The sequence below is a fragment of the Podarcis raffonei genome, chromosome 7, assembly GCF_027172205.1.
Source record: "Podarcis raffonei isolate rPodRaf1 chromosome 7, rPodRaf1.pri, whole genome shotgun sequence".
Lineage (NCBI taxonomy): Eukaryota > Metazoa > Chordata > Lepidosauria > Squamata > Lacertidae > Podarcis > Podarcis raffonei.
Window position 1 is genome coordinate 60,475,979 of NC_070608.1, and position 24,772 is coordinate 60,500,750.

The 24,772-nt window shown below is 42.4% G+C and overlaps 1 protein-coding gene across 1 annotated transcript; it reads left to right on the forward strand.

Annotated features, from left to right (window-relative positions):
- The first annotated feature begins 13,718 nt into the window (after nt 1–13,718).
- CD83 (CD83 molecule) lies at nt 13,719–24,403 on the forward strand. The gene is made up of 5 exons (XM_053396822.1): nt 13,719–14,317; nt 14,472–14,602; nt 21,288–21,504; nt 21,592–21,689; nt 23,695–24,403. The coding sequence occupies exons 1-5, from the start codon at nt 14,275–14,277 to the stop codon at nt 23,782–23,784; spliced, it is 579 nt and encodes a 192-aa protein (XP_053252797.1). The 5' UTR covers nt 13,719–14,274; the 3' UTR covers nt 23,785–24,403.
- Nucleotides 24,404–24,772: the final 369 nt, after the last annotated feature.

A 24,772-nucleotide genomic window follows, 5' to 3' on the forward strand; every position in this document is an offset into this window, starting at 1 on the left:
CCAAACGCTTCCCAGTAGTGGGGAAAAGAGAGGACTTGTCGTTCAACCCCAGAAGTATCGGCTTGGCGTTTCCCCGGCCCCAATAGATAGGCAAGGTCACATCTTGACAAGCAGTGTGAAAAATGAAGGTGACTGGAGGTGCCCTAAGGACCCAAACAGCCAATGCTGCGGAGTTCAGTTGTTTTCCTCGCCATGTGTTTGTGTTTAGCTTTATCTGTTGTTGTTGTTGTTGTTTTGGTGCTCTCTCTGATTACAACCCACAGCCCAGTGTGATGAGCCAGAACGTCACTATGTAGAGCCATGATATACCTTATTTTGTTTTTTTGGAGGGGCACCCCACTTCTCACATAGGCTTCAAAGCGCCTTCCAATCAACAATTCATCCTAATGTAAATGGCACCTTCTGCTGTAAAAGCTTCGAGGCACCTGGTTCTGCTTGCTTTCAATATATTATTTTGGTGGGGTTCCTCGCCCCCCCCCCCCGTTCAACCTACTCTGCTGTCGATTTCATGTGCTGATAACTGAGTGTCTCCAGATACTGCAATCCCAACCGTGCCAATTTCATCAGTTTATGCTTCTACTTAGTTCCTCAAGGGTTCCCACCCTCTTTTTATTGTATTTATTTAATCTGCATACCGCCCTATACCGGCAAGTGTCACATAACCGCAGTTTTAACATATCTCAAGCAAGATCAGCTGATATTAAAATCACATATACTTTAGCAGAGTGGACGAATCAATTCTTCCTCTCCCACCCCCCACCCCCTTTACTCTGCGGACCATGTAAGATACTGCATGATAGGGAAGGGATAGCCTATACAGTATGCTCCCTGGCGCACAGGCACCAACTCCACGGGGCCGAGATACCTTCGGCCCCCGCAATAAAATTCAGTGCCCGTTGCGCCTCTTTTTGTGCTCTGCCCGGAGCAGCCAAGAGGTTCCTGCCGCTCGGCTCTGCAAGGGTTAACAGCAGCAGAAGAGCTGCCGTTCCTAGAGCGGAAGAGAAGGCTGCGAGAGAGAAGCGTCTCTGCTCATTCCCCCGGGGAAGATGCTTGCTGTGGCTGCGTCTGTCCTTCCTTGCAGAGGCGCTGGAGGTGGGGTGGGGGTAGGGACCTGCCTTAAGAAGCACCATGAGAGCTTAACTTTTTTTCCAAAGACACCCTAGCCCAGGCTCTTAACCACTAAACAGTTAAACTCTGTATATGGTTTACCCTGCTAATTAATCCAGGATGTAACTCTTCTGGTTTCACACTCACAGCCACTAACTTGAATTACTGCACTCCACCCAGAAGCATTCTAGTATGCCAAGTGGTTACAGTATGTTAAAGTGGACACTCTGGATATTTTAGGAGGAAAAAGTGTCTTACCTGTCAAATTCACTGGGATGCACCAGGGGGCAAATTCTTCATCATCAGTCACTTCACTGTCAACCCTGTGCTATAGTATTTATTAAGGGATTCCCCGCCTCCCCTTCACAACCACCAACATTTTCTAGCAGCAGCTACTGATGAGTAAGCACTTTTATTTACATAAGCAAACAAATGAATCAGTTTCCTCCTCCTATGCTCCCTTTCCAAGCAGGTAGGTTCATTTACACTTACACACACACACACACACACACACACACGATTTTTTGAGACTACAGGATGCCCATTCAAGAACATTTTATAAAGATCTCATAATGTGCTCCACTAATTTATAAAGATCTCACAATGTGCTTTACTAATTTGTTTGTACAGGAGATCAGAGTCATGCAAGGGCAATAAAAAGCCAGACATTTTCACTCATTTGGTGCATGTTTATGGATCTGAATCCATTTACTCTTTGAGCGAACAGGGCTAGTAATGTAAACATGGCTTTGAATTGACAGAAGGCCTGGTATTGACTATAAGCTGGTGTCTGAAAATCACACATTTATTTTGTACCTATTTTATAATGAATTAGTGGATTGGACCATTACAATTACTGAAATAAATATCAATAGAATATTTACATTCATTCAACTTTACTAGCAAGTGAGACTACAACTTAAATATTCATTAAAATAATTACAAAATGTACCTTAGAGATATCACTTTCAATATCTAGAAGTAACAGGGAGTTTAAGCAACCCTCCCCCCCCAAAAAAACCCCCACAGAACAGACAGAAAGAAAATGAAATGGACAGAAAATAACTAAATAAAACAAATAATGAAAAAAGGTCTCAAAGAAATAAAAAGCAGGCATGCTGGCATTTAATTTAAGTTCACAGGAATACCTGGAACTGATGTGTGAAGGCTATGGCAAACTTTTCAAGCCTCACTGTATCCTCCTAAAGGGTTAGACTTCTGAATAGCTTACACTTCAAGTGTAACCTAAAGTGTCTCCTGAGTTATTTGTGCTTTCCGTCAGGAATCTTCCTTTTACCTAATTTCATTGCTCTTCAGTTGTGTGTGTGCAGATGCACGCAGAGTATATTTTTTCTTCTTCGGTCTTTAGTTTCCCCCTCACCGTTGCTTAATTTTATGCTGGCAGCTACATATCAGGATCTGGTCTGTTTGATTCCCTTCCCCCTTGCTTCTTCTCTCCGAAATAGAGGTTGATAATAATCCTTTGAGGAAGATTGATACCTCTCTCTCCTGCATCCTTTGCTTATATTGATGAACTGCTCTCTCAGCATTGTACTGATCAGAGTGGGAAGAAGAGGAACACACACACAACACAACTCTCAAGGTGCATTATAAATCTTAGCTGCTGCTGTCACTGAACTCAGTTACTGGTGGGGACTGTTAAGTAGGAGCATTTCAAGTCACTGCAGAGGAATTGATTCTTTGCCAAAAGCTGCTTGTGGACTGTAGATTATGCATTCCTTCAATGCATGTGGCCAAAATACGGAATGTTCCACATGCCCTCTAGACGGCAGCTGGCTTAGAACAAAACTTTTGACATATTACAAAAGAGAGGAACAGCCGGAAAGATACCTGTAAGTGGCAGCAGCCAGGGTGAGTGGGGGAGCTGCAGCAAGGAAGGAGATCCTACTCTGACCAGCTGTCAGAATGGGAAGAAACTTATTATTCAACTAACTAAAGGCTGATCATAATGAAGGGTGAACATATGGGCAGAGAGAGAGAGAGAATCTATGAGATTCCCTCTACTCAAAAAGGGAATTAGCAGAATGAATACCATATTGGCCCAAATATAAGCCGCACCCAAATATAAGCCACACCTTTAAAATTGGAGGGGGGGCTCATGGCTGCATACTTGGGGGGGTGCACTGTGTTGCCAGCGGCCTTTCCCCGTCCTTGCTCTCTCCCTTCCCGCCCTTGTAGCTGGGGAACCACACACGGGGCTGGCGCCGCTTTGCCGCACTCCTGGTACTGTTTGCCCACACTCATGGCTAGATACCATAAGGTCATGAATATAAGCCGTACTTTAACGTTTCACGGTCAGAATTTGGGGGAAAAGTGAAGTTTATATTCAGGCCAATACGGTACTAGAGGAAAAAAATAGAATGTTTATACTATGGGCACTTCCATATTTGACCCTACCCCATAATAGTGATGATGATGATGATGGTGATGATTGTTATTATTAATGTCATTTCCATACCATTTTATATTTTTAATTAAAAAACCTCAAAGTGGTTTGCAACCTATATTAAAAGATCAAATAAAACAATCCAGAATTGAACATTACTAAAGAAAGTTAAGTATACATTCAAAGCAATAATTAAGAATCATATACTAGCAAATTCAGGTTACCTAATTTAAATTAATTTGGAGCTCTTGTGCACTAACTCACTTTTAATATATAAGGAAAAGGAAAAGCTGCAATAGCCAGGCGACCCTGGTAATGGCAAGCTAAGTATGGGTCACTAAGGTAACAAAGGGAGTGACTGTGCCAGAGAACAAATGGATAGGCCTCCCTCCCTCAATTCTCTGGTAGTTAGGAAGACAGAAAGGCCAGAGCTGAGAGCTCAGTTACACGAGCTAGAACAGAGCTCTCCAAATTGTGTGTCACGATACATTAGTGTGTCGGCTGCAGTGTGTAGGTGTGCTGCGCGAATGCTCCCCACAGGAGCCTCCAGTTTCCTAGTAAAACTGAATTACTGTGTTGCAAAATGAGGCACGTCTAAAAAGTGTGTCACCAACATGAAAAGTTTGGAAAGCTCTGAGCTAGAAGCTGAAAGCAAAGCCGCAGCCTGGAAAGGCAGAGGGAGAGCCAGGCCTGATCTCTGCTGGGATCCAAGGCTGTGGGAGAAGCAAGACCTTATTGGGGTGTTAATGCTGTGAACCCTTCCAATCGCAGGCTCATGTTGTATATGTGTGTAAATAAACCATATACTGTAAAATAATCTGCATTTCAGTAACATGTTAACGAAGTGCATATTCATTTAAATCAGGGGTCGGCAAATTTTTTTAGCCGCAGGCCTGTCCACCATCCCCCAGACCTTGTGGTGGGCTGGAGAAGCGGCATGGGGGGGGGAGCTGGAAGAAGAGGTGAAGGGGCAAGTAGTTCTCCTCTCCACCCTCTAGCCCCAGCTGCTCCGCTTACCTTCCCTGGGGCTGCCACCACCACTGCTGCTTCTTGTGGGTAGGCAGAATGAGCTCGTCTGCTCCGCTCTCTGGCTCTCAGGAGCACCAGGGTGGTGGCAGTGGAGGGAAGATGAGCAGCACGAAAGGGCTGGCTCCAGAGAGGGGCTGCTTAAAATGGCACTCTGCCAGCTCAGCCCAGCCCCCTTCCTCCTCTAGGCAGGGCGGGGAAAAGCCAGGAGGAGGGAGGGAGGAGGCGCCGCTGCGGTGTGTGTGAGGGAAAGGGGGGGGATGGAATGTTGCAGGGGGGGGGGAATGGTGCAGCCGGAATGAACAGTATCCCCACACTGATCCACGGACAGTCGGCGGCTGGATCGTGAAGGCAATTGGGCCTGATCTAGCCCACGGACCTTAGTTTGCCAACCCCTGATTTAAATAGACAGCAGTATATTCAAGTAACCACATAAGCTTGTGTAACTACATCATCTTGTAATAAATAAACATTTATTTCTTTATCATATAAAGTAACTATATCTGGCTGGCTTATATCCCACAGTTACCAGTGATATTAAATGCTGGCTGCAGTACATTTTTAGAGAGAGAAAACAAAACATTGGAGGGTGGGAAGTTGAGTTTTGTTAATAAAATAAGTAAGGGGGGGGAAACCCTCTCCTACCACAAGGACTCAGCATGTTCAGTGTTCAAGGTCACAAAATGCTGACTCATAGTGTATGGTGTGTCTGCGTGTGTGTAAAAAAACCAGGAGGAAGAGGGAATGGATATCTTGAACAAGAGCACTCTGCACTGCAATATTTTGTAGGTGCCACGTGTGACATCTGTAAGGCAGTGAGGCTAGATACAAACTCAATAGGAAGCTCATTTGCATAAATTTCATTCCACAGAGGTCGAAATAGAGTCGAACTGTCTGCAAGCTGAGGACACTTCCGTCTGGCTAAATCTGCTGAGAGGAAAGGCAATCTTGGAGTCTGCACTATTAAAAGCATTTTCTTTTCACACGGGGCCTACAGTATTTGTCTGCGTATGTGATTGTTCTTAACAGTGTTAGAAAGCCGAAGAGAAGAAATGTAGGAAGATTACAAATTGGATAGTAAAGCAAGGCCCAGCTGCCTTGCTTTACTATCCTATTTGGGATATATTTGCCTTACATCTTTTCTTAGGGCTGCGCTCCCAGGGCTGCACATTGCCCAAACTGTGGATTATTAGCAAGCAAATAAGGGCATCAGAAGTGATTCTGATTGTCAGTGGATGTGGGTTTTAATTTGTAAATCATTTCCTAATTTATATTAGGCTACAGTAGTGTCTTTTGACTACCGGTATCTATTTTGCTTTCAACATAAAATAGTAAATTGTTTCCCTTCTTGCTGTTCCCTGGTCCAAAAAAGATTGTACAATAATTAATTGAAATCAGGTCAAATTTGTGGGGCAGATGGATTATAGTAGAACGATAGGTGGGTTCTTTTGTATGCGTCTAGAAGACATCTAGAATAAATGTGTTGGGGAAATTACTGTGGAATTCTCCTAGAAATTGGCTGTATCACAATGAATTATCCCAATTCAGCTGTTAGCAGCTAGTCAGACATAACCAGTGGTGGCCCGTGATGCATATATCATCCCCATTCACCTCAAAAGACTCATCCTACCACTTCAAGAAGGGCCCTAATGGCATTGCAGTGTATTTTCAGATCCACACTGGCAGCACAAGGGGAAGACATCTAATGCATGCAGACTTCTCTTCCTGCACCTGGGCAAATGTGTTTATTTCTGGATGCTCTGTTCCTTTAAAGATAATACTTAAACAGAAGCAATGAAGAGGCAGGAAGAAAAGGTACTTGGGGGGGGGGAGTATTTTATCTGACCTCCAAAATTACTAAACAACCAATCTCTCCTAATTCGACACTTGCCTTAACTATCCTTAGATCTGAGTCCAGATTCTACCCTTAAATCTTGCCCTCATCTACTGGTGCTGTGCATTTAACTAACACCCCCACCCCCCCAAAAAAAAAATCAAAATTGAGTGAGTAGTAACTAAGAAGCTGGACTATTTCAATTTTCTTTTCCTTCCTTCCTTTATTATTATTTTGATATCATGACTTCTGGAAAATGCTGTTGTAAACTTTGGAGGCAGCACCGATGTTAAATAAAATTTTATGCATACACTTTGGGATCAAGAGACAGGCTGCATAATAATATAACTAGATTACCGGTGCCATGAGACATGCAGACAGGTTGAAATAATGTCACACCATTTTGATTATTTATGTAAATTGAATATTGAGCTATCTGTGCCATTCCCCAGAAGAATGGAAAGCTTTCACAGCCTATTACAAACTGCAGCTTAACTTCTCAGGAAGCTAAAGTCCTTGTATAGGATTGATACATCTTTTCTGTTGATTTGTGATTGAGATTTGATATATGATTAGACTGGTTCTGCTTGCTGTATGAGAAATGCAAAACATTCCTTCTTTTTCTATGCTCTTACAAAAAACAAATTAATTTCTCAGCAGTGGTGGAAGTAAAATTGGTTTGGAATTTGTTGTTTAGTCGTTTAGTCGTGTCCGACTCTTCGTGACCCCATGAACCAGAGCACGCCAGGCACTCCTGTCTTCCACTGCCTCCCACAGTTTGGTCAGACTCATGTTTGTAGCTTCGAGGACACTGTCCAACCATCTCGTCCTCTGTCGTCCCCTTCTCCTTGTGCCTTCAATCTTTCCCAACATCAGGGTCTTTTCCAGGGAGTCTTCTCTTCTCATGAGGTGGCCAAAATATTGGAGCCTCAGCTTCACGATCTGTCCTTCCAGTGAGCACTCAGGGCTGATTTCCTTAAGAATGGATGCGTTTGATCTTCTTGCAGTCCATGGGACTCTCAAGAGTCTCCTCCAGCATTATAATTCAAAAGCATCAATTCTTCGGCGATCAGCCTTCTTTATGGTCCAGCTCTCACTTCCATACATCACTATTGGGAAAACCATGGCTTTAACTATACAGACCTTTGTTGGCAAGGTGATGTCTCTGCTTTTTAAGATGCTGTCTAGGTTTGCCATCGCCTTTCTCCCAAGGAGCAGGCGTCTTTTAATTTCATGACTGCTGTCACCATCTGCAGTGATCATGGAGCCCAAGAAAGTAAAATCTCTCACTGCCTCCATTTCTTCCCCTTCTATTTGCCAGGAGGTGATGGGACCAGTGGCCATGATCTTCATTTTTTTGATGTTGAGCTTCAGACCATATTTTGCGCTCTCCTCTTTCACCCTCATTAAAAGGTTCTTTAATTCCTCCTCACTTTCTGCCATCAAGGTTGTGTCATCTGCATATCTGAGGTTGTTGATATTTCTTCCGGCGATCTTGGGATTCATCCAGCCCAGCCTTTCGCATGATGAATTCTGCATATAAGTTAAATAAGCAGGGAGACAATATACAGCCTTGCCGTACTCCTTTCCCAGTTTTGAACCAATCAGTTGTTCCATATCCAGTTCTAACTGTAGCTTCTTGTCCCACATAGAGATTTCTCAGGGGACAGATGAGGTGATCAGGCACTCCCATTTCTTTAAGAACTTGCCATAGTTTGCTGTGGTTGACACAATCAAAGGCTTTTGCATAGTCAATGAAGCAGAAGTAGATGTCTTTCTGGAACTCTCTAGCTTTCTCCATAATCCAGCGCATGTTTGCAATTTGGTCTCTGGTTCCTCTGCCCCTTCGAAATCCAGCATGCACTTCTGGGAGTTCTCGGTCCATATACTGCTTAAGCCTGCCTTGTAGAATTTTAAGCATAACCTTGCTAGCGTGTGAAATGAGTGCAATTGTGTGGTAGTTGGAGCATTCTTTGGCACTGCCCTTCTTTGGGATTGGGATGTAGACTGATCTTCTCCAATCCTCTGGCCACTGCTGAGTATTCCAAATTTGCTGTCATATTGAGTGTAGCACCTTAACAGCATCATCGTTTAAAATTTTAAATAGTTCAGCTGGAATATCATCACTTCCACTGGCCTTGTTATTGGCAGTGCTTTCTAAGGCCCATTTGACTTCCCTCTCCAGGATGTCTGGCTCAAGGTCAGCAACCCCACTACCTGGGGTGTACGAGACATCCATATCTTTCTGGTATAATTCCTCTGTGTATTCTTGCCACCTCTTCATGATGTCTTCTGCTTCTGTTAGGTCCTTTCCACTTTTGTATTTTATTATGGTAATCTTTGTACGAAATGTTCCTTTCATATCTCCAATTTTCTTGAACAGATCTCTGGTTTTTCCCATTCTATTGTTTCCCTCTATTTCTTTGCATTGCTCGTTTAAGAAGGCCTTCTTGTCTCTCCTTGCTATTTGTTTTGGAATATTCATAGCAAATATTTCCTGATAAATATTGCCTTCAATACTGATTTTATCTGTGTATGATTGATAATTGTTTTATATTGTTCTATATATACTGCTTATATATTTTCAATTACACGGTTTACATTTTTTAAACAAGTAACATAAATGCCAAATGATCATCAACAAGTAGCTAAAACAAGCGAACTCCTGATGTTTAGCCCATTATGTTGTATTCATGTTTAAAACTCTACCTGCTGTCATTAGTTCTTTTCTTCAGCTGACCATAAGAACAATCTTACTGGCTTAGACCCATCAGGACCTGAGTGTGACAGCATTCTCCCCATTTGTGATTCTCAGTAATTGGTATACAATAGAGGTAAACCATAGCCATTATAGCTAGTAGTTTCTTTTCTTGATAAGCCAAATATGATTCCATCCTTTCCTAATAATCCCTCGCATGGAACTTGCCTTTTCCACGGCTGAAACACTGGGTTGATGCTATTCACTACCACCACAAGGTCTCATTTCTGGTCAGGCACCAATTTATCAGTTTTCATTTTGTCTTTGCAACTCATAGGTTTGTAAAGAGTTATACACATCCTAAAAGCAACAACTAAGGGACGTGGGTGGTGCTGTGGGTTAAACCACAGAGCCTAGGACTTGCTGATCCGAAGGTCGGTGGTTCGAATCCCCGCGACGGGGTGAGCTCCCGTTGCTCAGTCCCTGCTCCTCCCAACCTAGCAGTTCGAAAGCACGTCAAAGTGCAAGTAGATGAATAGGTATCGCTCCAGCGGGAAGGTAAACAGCGTTTCCGTGCGCTGCTCTGGTTCGCCAGAAGCGGCTTAGTCATGCTGGCCACATGACCCAGAAGCTGTACGCCGGCTCCCTCGGCCAATAAAGCAACCCCAGAGTCCGCCACGACTGGACCTAATGGTCAGGGGTCCTTTTACCCTTACCTTTAAAAGCAGCAACCAGTTTTGTCTACATCAATATCAAGTTCTCTTTCTCATACATTCTCCTTTCAGTTAACCAGAGCTGGCTTTGAATTCCTGAAGATCTAAAGAGTTTATTTAAAATCAGGTCAGCCTGTTAAGGAACAAGTTGGTTTACAACAAAGCAATCCTTATACAAACAAAGCATATTTAAGTTTCTCTGTCTAGACCAGCCTTTGATATCCTGGTGCCCTTCAGACAGCTCTGCTGGAGCTGATAGAAGTTATAGTTTGAAACATACTGAGGCTATAATACTATACCCTGCTGCTGTAATCCTATATATACTTGGGAATAAACCCTGTATATCTAAATGGGACTTCTTAGTAGACACACATTGGATTGCACTGTAACTGTGTTAAAATAAGGTAAAACCATGTGAAAATTCCCACCCTTATTCACAGCCGTATATGCACTCAAATATGCACAGAGATCTTTTCCGTGCATGGGCAAAGGCATATACATACACACATATGTCCTTCCTCCATTGATCTGAATCGAACTCAAAGAACTGCAGATCCAAATTTACTGTTTATTTGAGTTCTTAGCATAATCACACATGTTAATCCTGCAGTACTTCTCATTTATATGCTAAATGTGGGGGAACTGCAGAGAAATATTAAACATGGTTCTATTTTTACTGCCTTTGCAAACTATCAGAATCTACGGATATTGACCAGAAGCTTCTGGCATTGTTGCTAAGAATCCCCTGGATTTGAAGATGGGGTTTTCCTGAAAAGTTCTGTTAGCTCCAGCTTTTAAGACAGCTCTGTTGTATTATGGCAAAAGTATACAGTGTGCTGTTGCCATCTAGAGTTAGTTTAGGGTATTTTTAAAAAAGAATCTTGATGCTAACTCCCTTATTTTTAAATATCCCAGCTAACATAGAATCATAGAGTTGGAAGGGACCCTGAGGGTCATCTTTCCTATTAATTCAGACTAATATTATTAATTGGCATTTTATAATGGGAAAATGCTTTTGACTTTTGCCCAATACAGATTACAAAGGTTTTTTTAAAAAAATAACAATACTACCAACACAAGGTATGAAGGCAGACATGAAGTACAGTACGATTGCATCTTATGCACATTTAACTGGCACGATTTCAACCATATGCAGTTGAAGGTATGCTGGCTGAAACTGGGCAAGTTAAATCCAATCAAGGTGGGGAACTTAAAAGTTATTCATGCACTGGGTTCACTTGGGTTCTTGTGAGCATCCCAGAGTGAAATTTGCTTGGCACATGGGCTTCGGAGAGTACGGTGGACTCTCTCTTCCCTCCTCTATGCTATTTTTGTGTATATGTTGAACCCGCGATGGGGTGAGCTCCCGTTGCTCAGTCCCTGTTTCTGCCCACCTAGCAGTTTGAAAGCATGTCAAGTAGATAAATAGGTACCGCTCCGGCAGGAAGGTAAACGGCATTTCTGTGTGCTGCTGTGGTTCGCCAGAAGCAGGTTAGTCATGCTGGCCACATGACCCAGAAGCTGTCTGCAGACAAATGCCGGCTCCCTCGGCCAGTAATGTGAGATGAGCGGCACAACCCCAGAGTTGTCCGCGACTGGACCTAATGGTCAGGGGTACCTTTACCTTTAGGAGCAGAACCCTTGCATAAGATGTGGTTGTGCTGTATTCAAATGATTACACCAGCAAGTCAAACCTCCTTGCCCAATTGTAGTTTGGATTAAGGTCTCTAACTACTTTACTCCAGTCCTGATCATATGCTTGGTTGGTTTTTTGTTTTTATTACAAAATGTGTTTATAGTACTCACTTCTTTATAAATTAAATGTTAATCCGCCCACACATAGTCTCTGTTTCCAAAACCACCTACGTAGTCAGCAGTCAGTGCTTCTCCTTTAAAACTCTCACATCACCCACTCATTTAAGCAGAATTTCGCTAACAGTGTCATTGGTTATAAACTGTAACTGTTGTTATTCACTGCTGTTGTTCAGTTATTCTGTCCAATGGGTGGGTAACTCTGTCACCATACTTACCAGTAGGTACATAGGCCAAACTCAGTCACTGAAATATCCTGCACATTTTTATCATACCCTCCAACATCCTGGGAAGGCAAATCAGGACATGACCTCCCCGCCCCCACCATTCTGCCGCCACTGCCACCCTGCACCATCCCTCTGCCACCTCACCCCCCGCACTATCCCACCACTGGCTGCCCTTATGCACCACCATCGCTGCCTCCCCACACACTATCCTGTTGCCAGCTGCCCTTACACGCTGCCACTGCTTCCCCCATACCAAAACAGTACAATATACATGGAAGGCATGTATTGGCTACCCCTGTCCCAGATCTTTTAAGTATGTCATATACGGACCTTTGTTGGCAAGGTGATGTCTCTGCTTTTTAAGAAACCTAGACAGCATCTTAAAAAGCAGAGACATCACCTTGCCAACAAAGGTCCGTATAGTTAAAGCTATGGTTTTCCCAGTAGTGATGTATGGAAGTGAGAGCTGGACCATAAAGAAGGCTGATCGTCGAAGAATTGATGCTTTTGAATTATGGTGCTGGAGGAGACTCTTGAGAGTCCCATGGACTGCAAGAAGATCAAACCTATCCATTCTTAAGGAAATCAGCCCTGAGTGCTCACTGGAAGGACAGATCGTGAAGCTGAGGCTCCAATACTTTGGCCACCTCATGAGAAGAGAAGACTCTCTGGAAAATACCCTGATGTTGGGAAAGATGGAGGGCACAAGGAGAAGGGGACAACAGAGGACGAGATGGTTCGATAGTGTTCTCGAAGTTACCAGCATGAGTTTGACCAAACTGTGTGAGGCAGTGGAAGACAGGAGTGCCTGGCGTGCTCTGGTCCATGGGGTCATGAAGAGTTGGACACGACTTAAACGACTAAACAACAACAAATGGTCAGGTCCTTTGAGGGTTTGCTTTTTTAAAAAATGTTTTAACTGTGTTTTGAGTTTTTAATAGTTTCTGTAGTTTTCTATTGTATTTTAGTTATTGTATTTGGTTTTTATTAATTTGCCCAGAGACCTTATGTTATGGAACATCTATATAAATGCAGAAGAAAGAAGGAAAGAAAGAAGGAGAAAACTGACATTTAAGGAACATTTATAAAGCAACTCTTTCCACACCTAAAAGTAAGCTCTCTTGAGTTGATTGGGCTTATTCCCAAGTAGGTATAAGATTGCAGCTCTAGTATTCAACCACATATACATGCTATTGACTCAGTATATTTATAAGTCTCTAGCTACCCATTCCCCTTCTTATTTAAACTGCTATCTGCCCTTAAAGGTGCATTTGTAGCAAACAGTAAGCTAGAGGATGTTGGGAAGAAAACAGCATGAGCAAAGAGCTTGAACTGAATGCCACCCCAGCAGCTATTTCTAAATGAAAAACAAACTTAGTCTAGTCCTAGTCTTTGTAATTACTAACTCGATTAGGGATCAAAGCTGGCCTTGTTCTTGAAATAAGTGATTTTGGGCTATGGGAATCAGTAATCAATCATGCGTGTATGTACTTCTATCTGGAAAGTACAGTCTAAACATTACCCAGAGGGGGAAACCCACTTGTGGAAAATTTTCAGCGTTAGATGACCTCATCACATCAGCCAAATGACTTTCATTTCCCTTTTCTTGCATTGTTTGTTGCCCTGATGATATTTCATGCAAGAAGTGCTCCATTCATTCAAAGAGAATATATAGTGATTATACTTGCAATTGGTTTTGAGGAAAACAGAAAGGCATCCGAAGAAGGTTTTGAAATGTAAATGCATTGGTGGATAGGGTTTTGCTATAATGACATCATGTAGCGACAGTCCAGGCTACAAAGACGTTTCTGCACAAGCAGTTTGAGTGTTTACAAAAAAAGGATTGAATCGTGACATGAAATAACAGAATAATAAAGACACACACAAAAAAAATCTGTGTAAATTTTCTAACAATATAAGAGCGCAGATGATGAAACATCTCAAGGTCAAGCTAGATATTTGTGTGGTGAATTGCAGCATGTGGAGTGGGGTTGTCAGGAGTGCAGGTGACGAGGGGAGCTTTAAATCTCCCCTCCTCAAGCTGAGCCAGATTTAGGGCAGCATGGCTGGTTTCCCTGCACTGGGTGCCGAGCCAAGAGGGCACTGCAGGGCACCATGACTATGACGTAGTGCATGCACAAAATGGAAGGTGGGGGGAGGAGGCGCTGAATTTTGGCCTCGCACAGGGTGCCGCTGAAATTTGAAATACCAGATCAAGCACTGTGGTTCCAATTACCCCAGTGACTGAAACTAAGGGGAAAGCACATGGGACTTCCCCCTACAGCCAGAGACCTTCAAGACTTCCTTAGCTGGAGTGTAGGAGGGGGGGGGGGATCCCCAACCATCTGTTTCCTGAGTTAACTGCACAAAGTTATAGGCATCACCTCTTTCACTTCTTTTCACTTACCATCTCCTGAAAAGGGTAGATAGATCTCAGCTACTGTGTGCCCATGGCATCCATATATTGCTATCAGCTTGTCTTCCTAAGTCAAGGTAAATATATATTTTATTTTTTTCTGATTTTCGTTACTGTTCCCCACCCGACCCCATGCCTTCAGGGTCTGTTTTTCCTTCAAGATTCTGCTACAGCTGGTCATCTGAGTGGCCTCCCCAGAAATAGCCTGTCTTTGTGTTTCCTTTCCTGTAGTCTGGCATGTGGTTCATGGGGTTGCTGATGCTGCGGAACAGGTTGTGGCAACGTGCGGTGAAGATGTGTCGCTCCCTTGTAAATATTTTCAGGATATACAAGCCTCAGAAGGGGCAGTCTCCTGGTATAAGGTAAGTACCTGTTACTTTCATTCCCCTTTGATTTCTCATCTGTATCTGCATTTTATTTAATCCGTAAGTGTGGTTAAAAAACATTGGTGGAGACATTTGTATGGATGTTGTGATATGTGAATCAGGTCTATCATGAACATTATTCAGCTGTTTCTTTGAATTCGTGTGAGCTAAAAAGGAAGAGTGTGAGGAGTGGGCATGCAATCACTGCCCCAACGTCTCTGTTTAAGCTGGCTTGATTTCAAACTACTGTATTGAGAGGGAAGGTCTGACAGGAGATTTTCAGTATGTTTGGCTAAGCGTGCTTAGAATGCTTTTTCAGGGTTACCAGTTATGAGAATTCTTGGCATGTCAACTCAAACACACTCAGAATCTCACTTCAGATCTTCCTCCTCAATGTGGGAAGGTTCAAGTTGTGTTGGTGTGCATGGGGACATTTGTAATAATAATAATAATAATAATAATAATAATAATAATTATTATTATTATTATTATTATTATTATTATTATTATAATAAAATATTTATACCCCGCCCATCTGGCTGGGTTTCCCCAGCCACTCTGGGCAGCTTCCAACAAAAGATAATATATACTTTAAAACATCAGTCATTTAAAAATTTCCCTAAACAGGGCTGCCTTCAGATGTCTTCTAAACATCAGATTGTTATTTCTTTGACATCTGATGGGAGGGCATTCCACCGGGCGGGTGCCACTACTGAGAAAGCCCTCTGCCTGGTTCCCTGTAACTTTGCTTCTCACAGTGAGGGAACTGCCAGAAGGCTCTTGGAGCTACATCTCAGTGTCTGTGCTGAACAACGCGTTACTTCCGGGTTTCGCCGCTTGCGCATGCGAAGACGTCAAAATGACATCATGCGCATGCGCGGAAGCGATGAAATGCGACCTGCGCAGATGCACAGACACCGGTTGCGTTCACTTCAGGATGTGAACAGGGCTCCGGAACGGATCCTGTTCGTACCCAGAGGTATCACTGTACTGGGCCAAGGCCATTTAGGGCTTTAAAGGTCAGCACCAACACAGTGTGCTCAGAAACATACTGGGGTTGCATATGTGCTCCTACACCCTCCCCGATTTTAGCACAAATGTGTTTGCTCCAAGTGCCTGAAGCAGGTCATGAATAACAGCAGAAATGATTGTGGAGGTTGGAAACCGTCTTGTTGCTATCACAGGAATTGTTGCTAACTATAGCAATGATTTCCCAGTTCACATGTTGTCAGGGGCAGCCCATCTCGTTTCACCACTTGAGGCAAAAAGGGGAAGGTGCCACCTGCCACCCGCCCCCCCCCCCGAATCCTGGCTTACCAGGGTTGGTTGGCGGGGGCTGGTGGCGCAATCTTACTGGAAGCTGCTGCCACCACAACTTCCTGGGTGCGGTGGGTGTGGCACCCATGAGGGTACTGTCCAATGGGATTCTGCTACTGAGACAGCTCCCTCCATCTAACTCATGTTCTCGTTTGAGAACATATGAGTACAGATTGCTGTAAAAGAAAACATTTAATGTAAATTGCTCTTGAGATTCTAACATTCTGGGCAGAGAAGGCCAGGTTCAATCATATTAAACCATAGTTTAGCATGAAAAAGCAGGAATGACTCTTGGGAAGCCTTGGGCTCATTGCCCTCCCTCCACCCCTTCTCCTGTGTGGCCAAAAGAATGAGCCTGGAAATTTTTGCTTCCGCTTTTGCTTAACTCTGGGTAGTAGTGCCTTCCAGACCACAGTTACCACAGCGCCTTCAAACCACAGTTACCAAAGCTGGTTCCCTTTAAGTTCCCTTTAAGTTCAACCACAGTTATGGGCCTGGATGTAATGGTGAACTGTGCTTAAGTGAAATGGAAGCTGAAGCTTTCGAATTTCTGGCTGTGCCAGAGAGGAAAGGAATGGGCAGAGCAGGGCATGAGCCCAAGATTCACTGTGGCTCATTTCTGCTCATTTGTATACAACTTAACTACAGCGCTTAACTATACTGTAGTTTAGCATGACATGCAAAACCAGCCCACATGTCATTTCCGCATTTTGTAGTGTGCTGTAGCCACCAATTAAATCTCAAACAATTAATAGAAGTTGTAGAAGTTCAGAATCATTCAAGTTTCAGTGCTCTGCAATGCCTCTTCCTTTCTTTTGCATAACTGACATTTATTATTATCACTGGCAACATTTCGGACGAGCAGTGTGAAGATGACAGAGCTAGGCAACCGAATTGTAGAATTAATCACTTAAAAAAAAATCTATTGAGGGCCTAATCAATAAACAGTATATAAAGCCCTCATGGGGCCAATTAAACAGTAATTCCAACAAATGGTATGACATTTTGGAATGTAAAGTTCAAACAGCTCTCAGGTTAGATCTTTAGCACAGGGTCATGTTGAACTGTGTAGTAAATGCAAACAATTAACCTCTGACTTCTGCTGCCCCAAAAATTATGATGAGGATGTGACTGTGCAGTGTGCATTGCTGTTTTTGTGAAGAATTAATGATCAGATTATACAGCCAACAGGGGGTGATAAGCATCTCCAGGTCATCTTCCCACTCCAACCAGCTACTGAAATCAGGATTTCAATTCTTGCCTTGAAACTAAATTGAAAAATAATAACGAGATGCAAAGGAACGTAAATTCTACCATGTCTCTCTCATGTATAGTAAATCAGAATTGTGCATGCAACTATATCTATGAAGGGCTTAGAAAAAGACAGTATATAACTATTTGTTTCACTTCACATTCTCATGCAACTCATCCAGGGTACATTCATACTTACAGTTCATTATTAGCATAAAAAAACCCCTAAAACCCCACACTCTGCAGCCAAATGATCTGAAATTCTGCACTGAAATCCTGTTATGTAAATAAAAACATTGCAAAAGCACAAGTCTAGGCAATTTTTATGTTGGCTTTGAAGAAAGGCAGTGTTTCGTTGTCATGCAATAAGGCTATTTGAAATTCAGTGTATATATTCATTGAATTTGCTATCAAATGGCTTGGCTTTTTAAAAAAAAAAAACTTTCCAGCCCATTTCCCCAACTATAACAAAGTAAAGTGTGCACTCATCCATTACATTGTGTTAGAATGGAGACTAGTATGTAGAAATTCATTCACTGCATGCCATTTCTTGTCAGCAGCATTTTTATTCTGTGTCACTATTGCCATGCATTTATTCTCAGTGCGGTTGTTTCAGCTGATGCCTAGAGGCTCATTCCACTTGGAAGTTGAGCTATGTTTTCAGCCTTTGCTGGGCTATAACTCAAAGCAGCATTTTGAAACTGCTTCCCCTATTTCCCCCCCTTAAATGATCCATTTAGGATACAACCCCCAGAGATCCTGCCTCTAACTTTTGCAGCATACAAAATTTACTGGGGGAGGTTTTGTAAAAAAATTGTATGTTCTTCATTATTGATTTGTGGGTGCCATTCCTATTTTATATAGGCAAAGGGTTATCTGGGATTTCTTCCCCGACCACTAGAAATCTTTCTGGACTGATCTATGCCTACAACTGAGGGAGGGGTAGTTGGCTCTTTAGTCAGTAATGTTGTGTAACGTACAGTGACTGAGTATGAAACGAGAGTGTCTGATAGGGAGGTGTGTTGCCATGGCCCTAATCTCCAGGCAGTGGCATCAGTGTCATGGGCCAGGACAGTGTAAAGGCAGGGCATGGTGAGGTCAGGTTGGTGTGGTCAATTTAGTGCTGCCGCTGAACTGCCACACCTTTCCTGCACCTTTCTAGTCTGTGGCAGTGACATCGCTGCCAGGAAGCCAGGTCTGCAGCACTGCCCCTGCCTGCCAGCTGCTCCTGGCATGGAGACACTGCATTTCATGCAAAGTTTAGCTTTTAATTATTATTTTTAAAACCCATGGTTGACTACAGTTTGCATAGTTCAAAAAGTAACAACAACAACACCTCTCGATCCAGAAGCAGCTTGGTTTAAATCTCCTAAGAAATTTTAGGGTTTTAGTTTTGCAGTTCATTTACAAGCAATTAATTAAAGAATTTCCCTGCTAAACCCAAGTGAAGATGAATCTTTCTATCAAATCAGCAATTTGCCACTAGATGTCTCCACAGGCAAAATGTTATTTCTCACGTGCTCACAAAGGAATTAGTGATGGGCAAACTAATCCCATTAGAAATTGTCATTAGCCAAGTTATGAATCTCATGTTACAAACTTAGATGAAAGCTATCCTTTATTTTGAGATTACGAAATATCCATCATGTTGGTATTTTTTTGCGTGCACATTACCAAAAAGCATGCGCTCTCTCTCTCTCTCTCTCTCTCTAAAAGCTCATGCATCACAACATTATGTGTCACTATGCATCCTTGCATGGTGGCTGTTTTCATATGTGCTTTGTTTACTACAGTGGTACCTTGGTTCTCAAACCTAATCCGTTCCAGGAGTCTGGTCGACTCCCGAAACTGTTCGAAAACCGAGGTGCGGCTTCTGATTGGCTGCAGGAGGTTCCTGCACTCAAGCAAAAGCCGTGTCAGCTTCCGAAAAATGTTCACAAACCAGGACACTTACTTTTGGGTTTGCAGCGTTCAGAAGCCAAAATGTATGAGTACCAAGGCGTTTGAGAACCAAGGTACGACTGTGTAGACAAACACCATGAAGGCAGGGAGAAGTTGAGATGCAAGCTGAACAAGCATCAGAATGAGCAGAAGCACCAACAGACACAATGCTTATTTGTTACAGCAGGACTCCTGTTTGTTGACATCAATCTGTCTCAAGAGACACTGGAGTGCGCCTCCAGGGGTGAAGTCAATCTGCTGTGTTTGCAGCACCAAAGTGACTTCGCCGGGGCACAAGCCTGGGCAGTGTGAATGGAGGTCCTGGGCTGCCCAGAATACAAGACCCCCTCTCAGCCTCGCTGATGTGCTCCAAAGGAAAGCAGAGCAATATGTTTGGCACCAGCTTGGCTGCAGAAATTGCAAGAAGGGGGTGTGCAAGGCACCATCCAACCATCTTAGGGACTCTGCTCCTGATTTGTGTAATGTTTAGTCCTTTGCCATTACTTCTCCCGAAGATATTCCAAAAGGCAGTGGAAGTTTAGGACCAGAGTTCTCCTTCTCTTAGATGGAATACCTTCCCAGATTGATGAGCACCATCTGCCCCAGGAGGGGTAGTATCTGTGGTGGGGGGCACGCTGTGCTCCTTCTGGGGTAGTTGTCCACCTGGGGTCCATACCCTACACTAAGCTCTTACCTGTGACTTCCTAGAAGTTGCCAGCATGCGACAACGACCACACCCTGGGAACGGAAGACTCTTGCTGCTGTTCCTATAAACCAGAGGTTGCTGGACTACAAGTCCCATCATACCTTACCATTAGCCATGCAGGCTGGGGGCTGATGGGAGTCAATCAACCTTCTGGAGGGCACCATTTTGGCTTCCCTGCTTTCTAAATGCTTTAAGCAGAAACATTCCACATGCAATGGGACTTCTTCAATTTCTTTGGGAAGGAAAGGGTTACAGTAGCCAACGTCTGAGAATGCACAGAAACTGGCAGAATTTGAATGCTTAATCATGCTGGCTGCACAGGCAAATAAAACATAAATTTAACTTGAAATCAATCTTGGTTTGAATTACGAAGATACTAGATTTCACTGAAACAAAGCCAGGGCTTTTTATACAGTTGGGAAGTATGACTCTTGCAGGTTTGAATTATGAACTAACTAATTTTGAGTTTTGGCATTCACGAGAAGTTGTGTGTATAGCAAAGAAGAACATTGTGATTGAAATGTATTCAAAAGGGCAGTAAGGGAGCTTATCCAAACTGTAAAACATTTGCAAGAATTCAGAATGAGATAATTTAGACAGACATTTCAGCATTTAAATGTATAATGCATTTCTTCAATAAATTAGGGTGTATTGGGGATGAGTTTCCTGCCCCCTTTAGTCTAGATGTATCATCTACTTGAACAGTTCATATTGATAAGTGGAAATAAATGATGACTTCCCATCTGCTTTCCTCAACGAAATTAATATGAGCAGTTCTCTTAGACTGCTATACACCCTGTCATCTCATGGGAGCTAAGCAGTAGGCATCTTCATCATGGACAAGTAAACTTGCCCACTGGGCAAATGAGGTTTGTCTCAGCACCACTATGCTCAGAAATTTGATCACCAGTGTTTCTTAGCTTTCTGCTATTTCCAGTTGTGTGCTCCCATTCTACAGGAGTGTTAGGTTGCTAGGCAACTGTAGGAGAAATTCCCTAACACCCGGAAGGAGGAGAGCAGGAACTCTCATATGCTCCTAGTAAGTCCCAAGGGAGTCACTACTCCATGGCTTCCAAGTCTCTTTCCCAATGCCAAATGGGCACTTGCCCTAGAGATTCCTTGCATGACCCTTTCCTGCAAGCTCTTGTTTTCTGAATGGAGGAGCATGCGGAGGAAGGGATGGGGTGCAATTCTTTTGCTCTCCTATTAGTACCATAGTTGTCAGTGGAAATAAAAGAAGCACCAGTTTGTCACTGCCCTGCTCCTTCCAGGAAATAAAATAGACCTCTCCCTTTAAAAAAGTGATTCTGTCCTTCAGCTGCTCATGTTCTTCAACAGAACTGACCCTATAAAGCAGAACCATAAAAGTGTGACATACTGCTACCCTGTATTTGCTTAGGACTGGTGTATATGTACATTCTGGTTGGTTGGCAGCATACTACCCACTCATATGTTGTTGTTTTGCAGACTGATGAAATTGGTGAAGAATGGACAGATCTGCAATATAATACAGAACATGAATATTCAAGAGATCTTAACGACTCCTCAGAGGTCTCTAATAGCACCTGGCATTATCTGAAGATTAAAAATACTACAAGTCTTAGCAGTGGGACATATGCATGCATCATAAGATCACCAGTCAAAAAAGTTAACCAAACTAGTACAGTTACATTAAAAGTAACAGGTACAGTATGATGAACTGTTTTTTTAACTTCTATTGCACACAAACCACTCAAGGTTCCATAAATTAACTATCTATTTTGCCTTCCAGACTGTCCTGAAGATGCAAAATTTCAAAAATACAGAACAGAACTTGTGATGTTGTGCTCTCTTGGGTTTTTCTACTTGCTGCTCATCTTCTTTGCTTGTGTAAGTACTTTCAGATTGTTTCCAACATCCCCATTGGGCCCCATTTCAGATGCAGTCATCAGCGTTGTCACGAGGGGAAGTGTGAGTGGGACTGTGTCATAAGAGCTTTGTGGTTTGCGTGCTGCAGTTTAGGGCTGCCCTGCAACATGCACAGGCCATGCTCTCCCACACACCCAACTCATAACAGTTTTATTCTTACTTGATGGGAAAATACAAGTACAAATATTATCGTTGTGAATGCTGTGTGGATTATGGCTGTAATAGTGTCACAGGCACCTGCTGGATGGGGGCCAGTGTGTCACTGTGGCAACTAACATAGGTTCATCCTCTAACATCAAGTCAGGACAGATGTGCAGCTAGAGAGTAAAGAGAAGGTACAAGGCTGATGACTTGGAGCTAGACGAATAGTCAGTCAGTCAGTCCAATAGGGAGAGGCTGTCTGAGCTGCAACCTTTACTCTGACAGAGAGGAACTAGACCAATCAGCAGCTCTGTAGGGCCAACCAGGATACGATTGGTTCCCTGTATCACCTGATGCCCTGGTTCCATACCCCTTGTTGCATTATATTCTGTTTATATTGGTAGATAATATTACACAAAAGAGAAATGACGAAGACAGTATCTTACTATCTTGGAACTACAGCTTTTCAGAACTCCACTTATAACCTATTATTCATTCATAAATTGATGATTTGTTACCTCTGAGCTGGGGCTCTCTACTAGTCAAAAATAAACTTGCTGTAAGGTTCATTAGAAAACAGTAATTTATACTGTATACAATACTTTTTCATTATCATGACCCTATTTTGAAGCCCTGGAGGGCTGATGCCAGTCATTTTAGACAATACTGAGTTAAATGGACCAATGGTTTGACTCAGAATAAGGTGGCTTCCTATGTTCACTGACATAAATGTCTTCTGGTGACTGTGGTGAGAGGATAATATAGTTTGTCTAAAAGATGCCTTTCATACACATTTGGAGGAGCAGCTGAAGTTGTTTTTGCTTTGTTTTGGATACTCACAAGACTTTGGCAGTAATTTGTGCTGAGGTTGACTTGATAAATCTTGAAGGAAGTTGCTAAATTGAAAACAGAGGAAGAAGCAGAAGATTGATCTCTTTGGCTCTCTATTGTGAAAATTGCTAAAATCAATAACAAGGCCTTGTTGTTTCTCCACATATAAAAATTATAAATTCCCTTTGCTGTTGAAGCTTTGTGGGTATTTTGGTGTGCTGTTTTTTAAGCAAAACCTTATGCTGCAGATGACCATCTCAATGAAAAAATTAATGTGACATATTCCCTGTATGGGAATAGAGGCTCACAGACACTAAATCAGTTTTCATTAATGTTTAATATTGCCTAAATCTCAAAAAGGAAATGTTTTACTGTTTAATATACCCATTGCTATTTCTGTCTGTTGACCTTCTGATGAATTTAAAGGTACATGTGTTTATGGCGTAAGTTGGAAACTAGATATTGATACTGTTTCATAACTGAAGCAAGACTTTGAATCTCATAATGGTATATCTGCAGTCACATTTCAGACACCCCTGTTGAAGGGGTTGCAATATATTTCAAATAAAGAAGAGGTAAGTGTTTGGGACAACTGGAAAAATAAAGGAATGAGAATCAAAAAGCGAGAATCTGATAAGGTTTATCAGTTTATGAATAGTGTGAAGGGCAAAGAAGAATTGCTTTATCCAACTCAGATCACTCATTACAACTGACTGACAGGACAAAGAAGAGGAAGTATGTGTTTATACAACATATAATTCACTTTTAGAATTTGCTACCATAACAGATCACACTTCCACTCTTGAAGATTACTGTTCAGTGAAAATGAAATGAAACTATTTTTTTAAAAATGCAAGTTTCAATGGGGAAAAATGAATGAAAAGGTATTCTGGGATTTTATTGCTAGATTCTTAACATTGTAAGACTATTGTTAAATATGCATTTTTCCTACAATTCTTATAAATGCTCATTTCAGCAATTCTTTCTTTCCTAGATATGCCTAAAGAAGGATGGATCTTCAGGTTATCAAAAGACCAGAGAAAAACATATAGACAATAGTCGTTACCTTGTCCGTACCTGTTGAAAGGATGGCTTCCAGTGCCCAATATGGAAAAGCACTGGCAAAGATAAAACTTCTTCAAGGTTCTGTCCTGGCTGATTTTGTTGAGTGCACTGGGGGTTCGTCAACAGTGCAAGACTATTGGGTGGTATGGACATTTAATGCACTGCTTCACCAGAGTATTCTGAAAGTTTTTAAATTGCTCACTCCAGCTGGGGAAGTTTTCAGAGAACAGTTTCATTCACAGTTTCATTCACTACAATATGAACTTTTAGCATCAGCCATACCATTCACAAAGAAGATTATAAGCCTAATATTGGCATCCTGTCTTGTTTATATATCTTAATCTCTTTTGAGCCTTTGTTCTTAATATTCAAAAATGTGGGCTTAGCCCCTTAACCTGGCACATAAATTATTGACTGAACCAGCTCTTTCAATAGCCACAGCTATTGCAATATATATTTTAAGAGAATAATGCATTTTCAAGTGATTGAACAGCCAAATGAGAGGAAATGTCACTGGAACCTCTGTCTCAACTGTAGAGTTGATAGTCTGCATTTACATGTGTATCTACTGAAAATTATAGAGTGCACAGAAATGATTTCTTAGACGAATCTTCATTTAAAGAGAAGGTATCTGAGTATTACTATTTTTATTTTATTTATTACATTTGCATACTGCCCTTCATCTGAAGATCACATGGTGGTTCAGAACATAAAAAAACAAAATACACAATAAAACAAAAGCAAACCAATAACCTCCCCTACCACAAACACATTTAAAAGGCCACAGAACGTTAATCAGCCAGAGGCCTGGTTTTCGCCTAAAGATATGTAATGAAGGTGCCAGGAGAGCCTCTCTGGGGAGAGCATTGCACAAACAGGGACCCACTGCAGAAAAGGCCCTTTCTTGTGTTGCCACCCGCCGGAACTCTTGTGGAGGAGGCATATGAAGAAAGGTCTTGGATGATGATTGCAGGGTCCAGGTAGGTTCATATGGGGAGAGGCAGTCC

Coding starts and splice junctions, on each gene's coding strand:
- CD83 (XM_053396822.1), top strand. CDS start 14,275: ATGGCATCCATATATTGCTATCAGCTTGTCTTCCTAAGTCAAG. Junction 14,318..14,471: donor GCTTGTCTTCCTAAGTCAAG/GTAAATATATAT, acceptor CCTTTCCTGTAG/TCTGGCATGTGGTTCATGGG. Junction 14,603..21,287: donor GGGCAGTCTCCTGGTATAAG/GTAAGTACCTGT, acceptor GTTGTTTTGCAG/ACTGATGAAATTGGTGAAGA.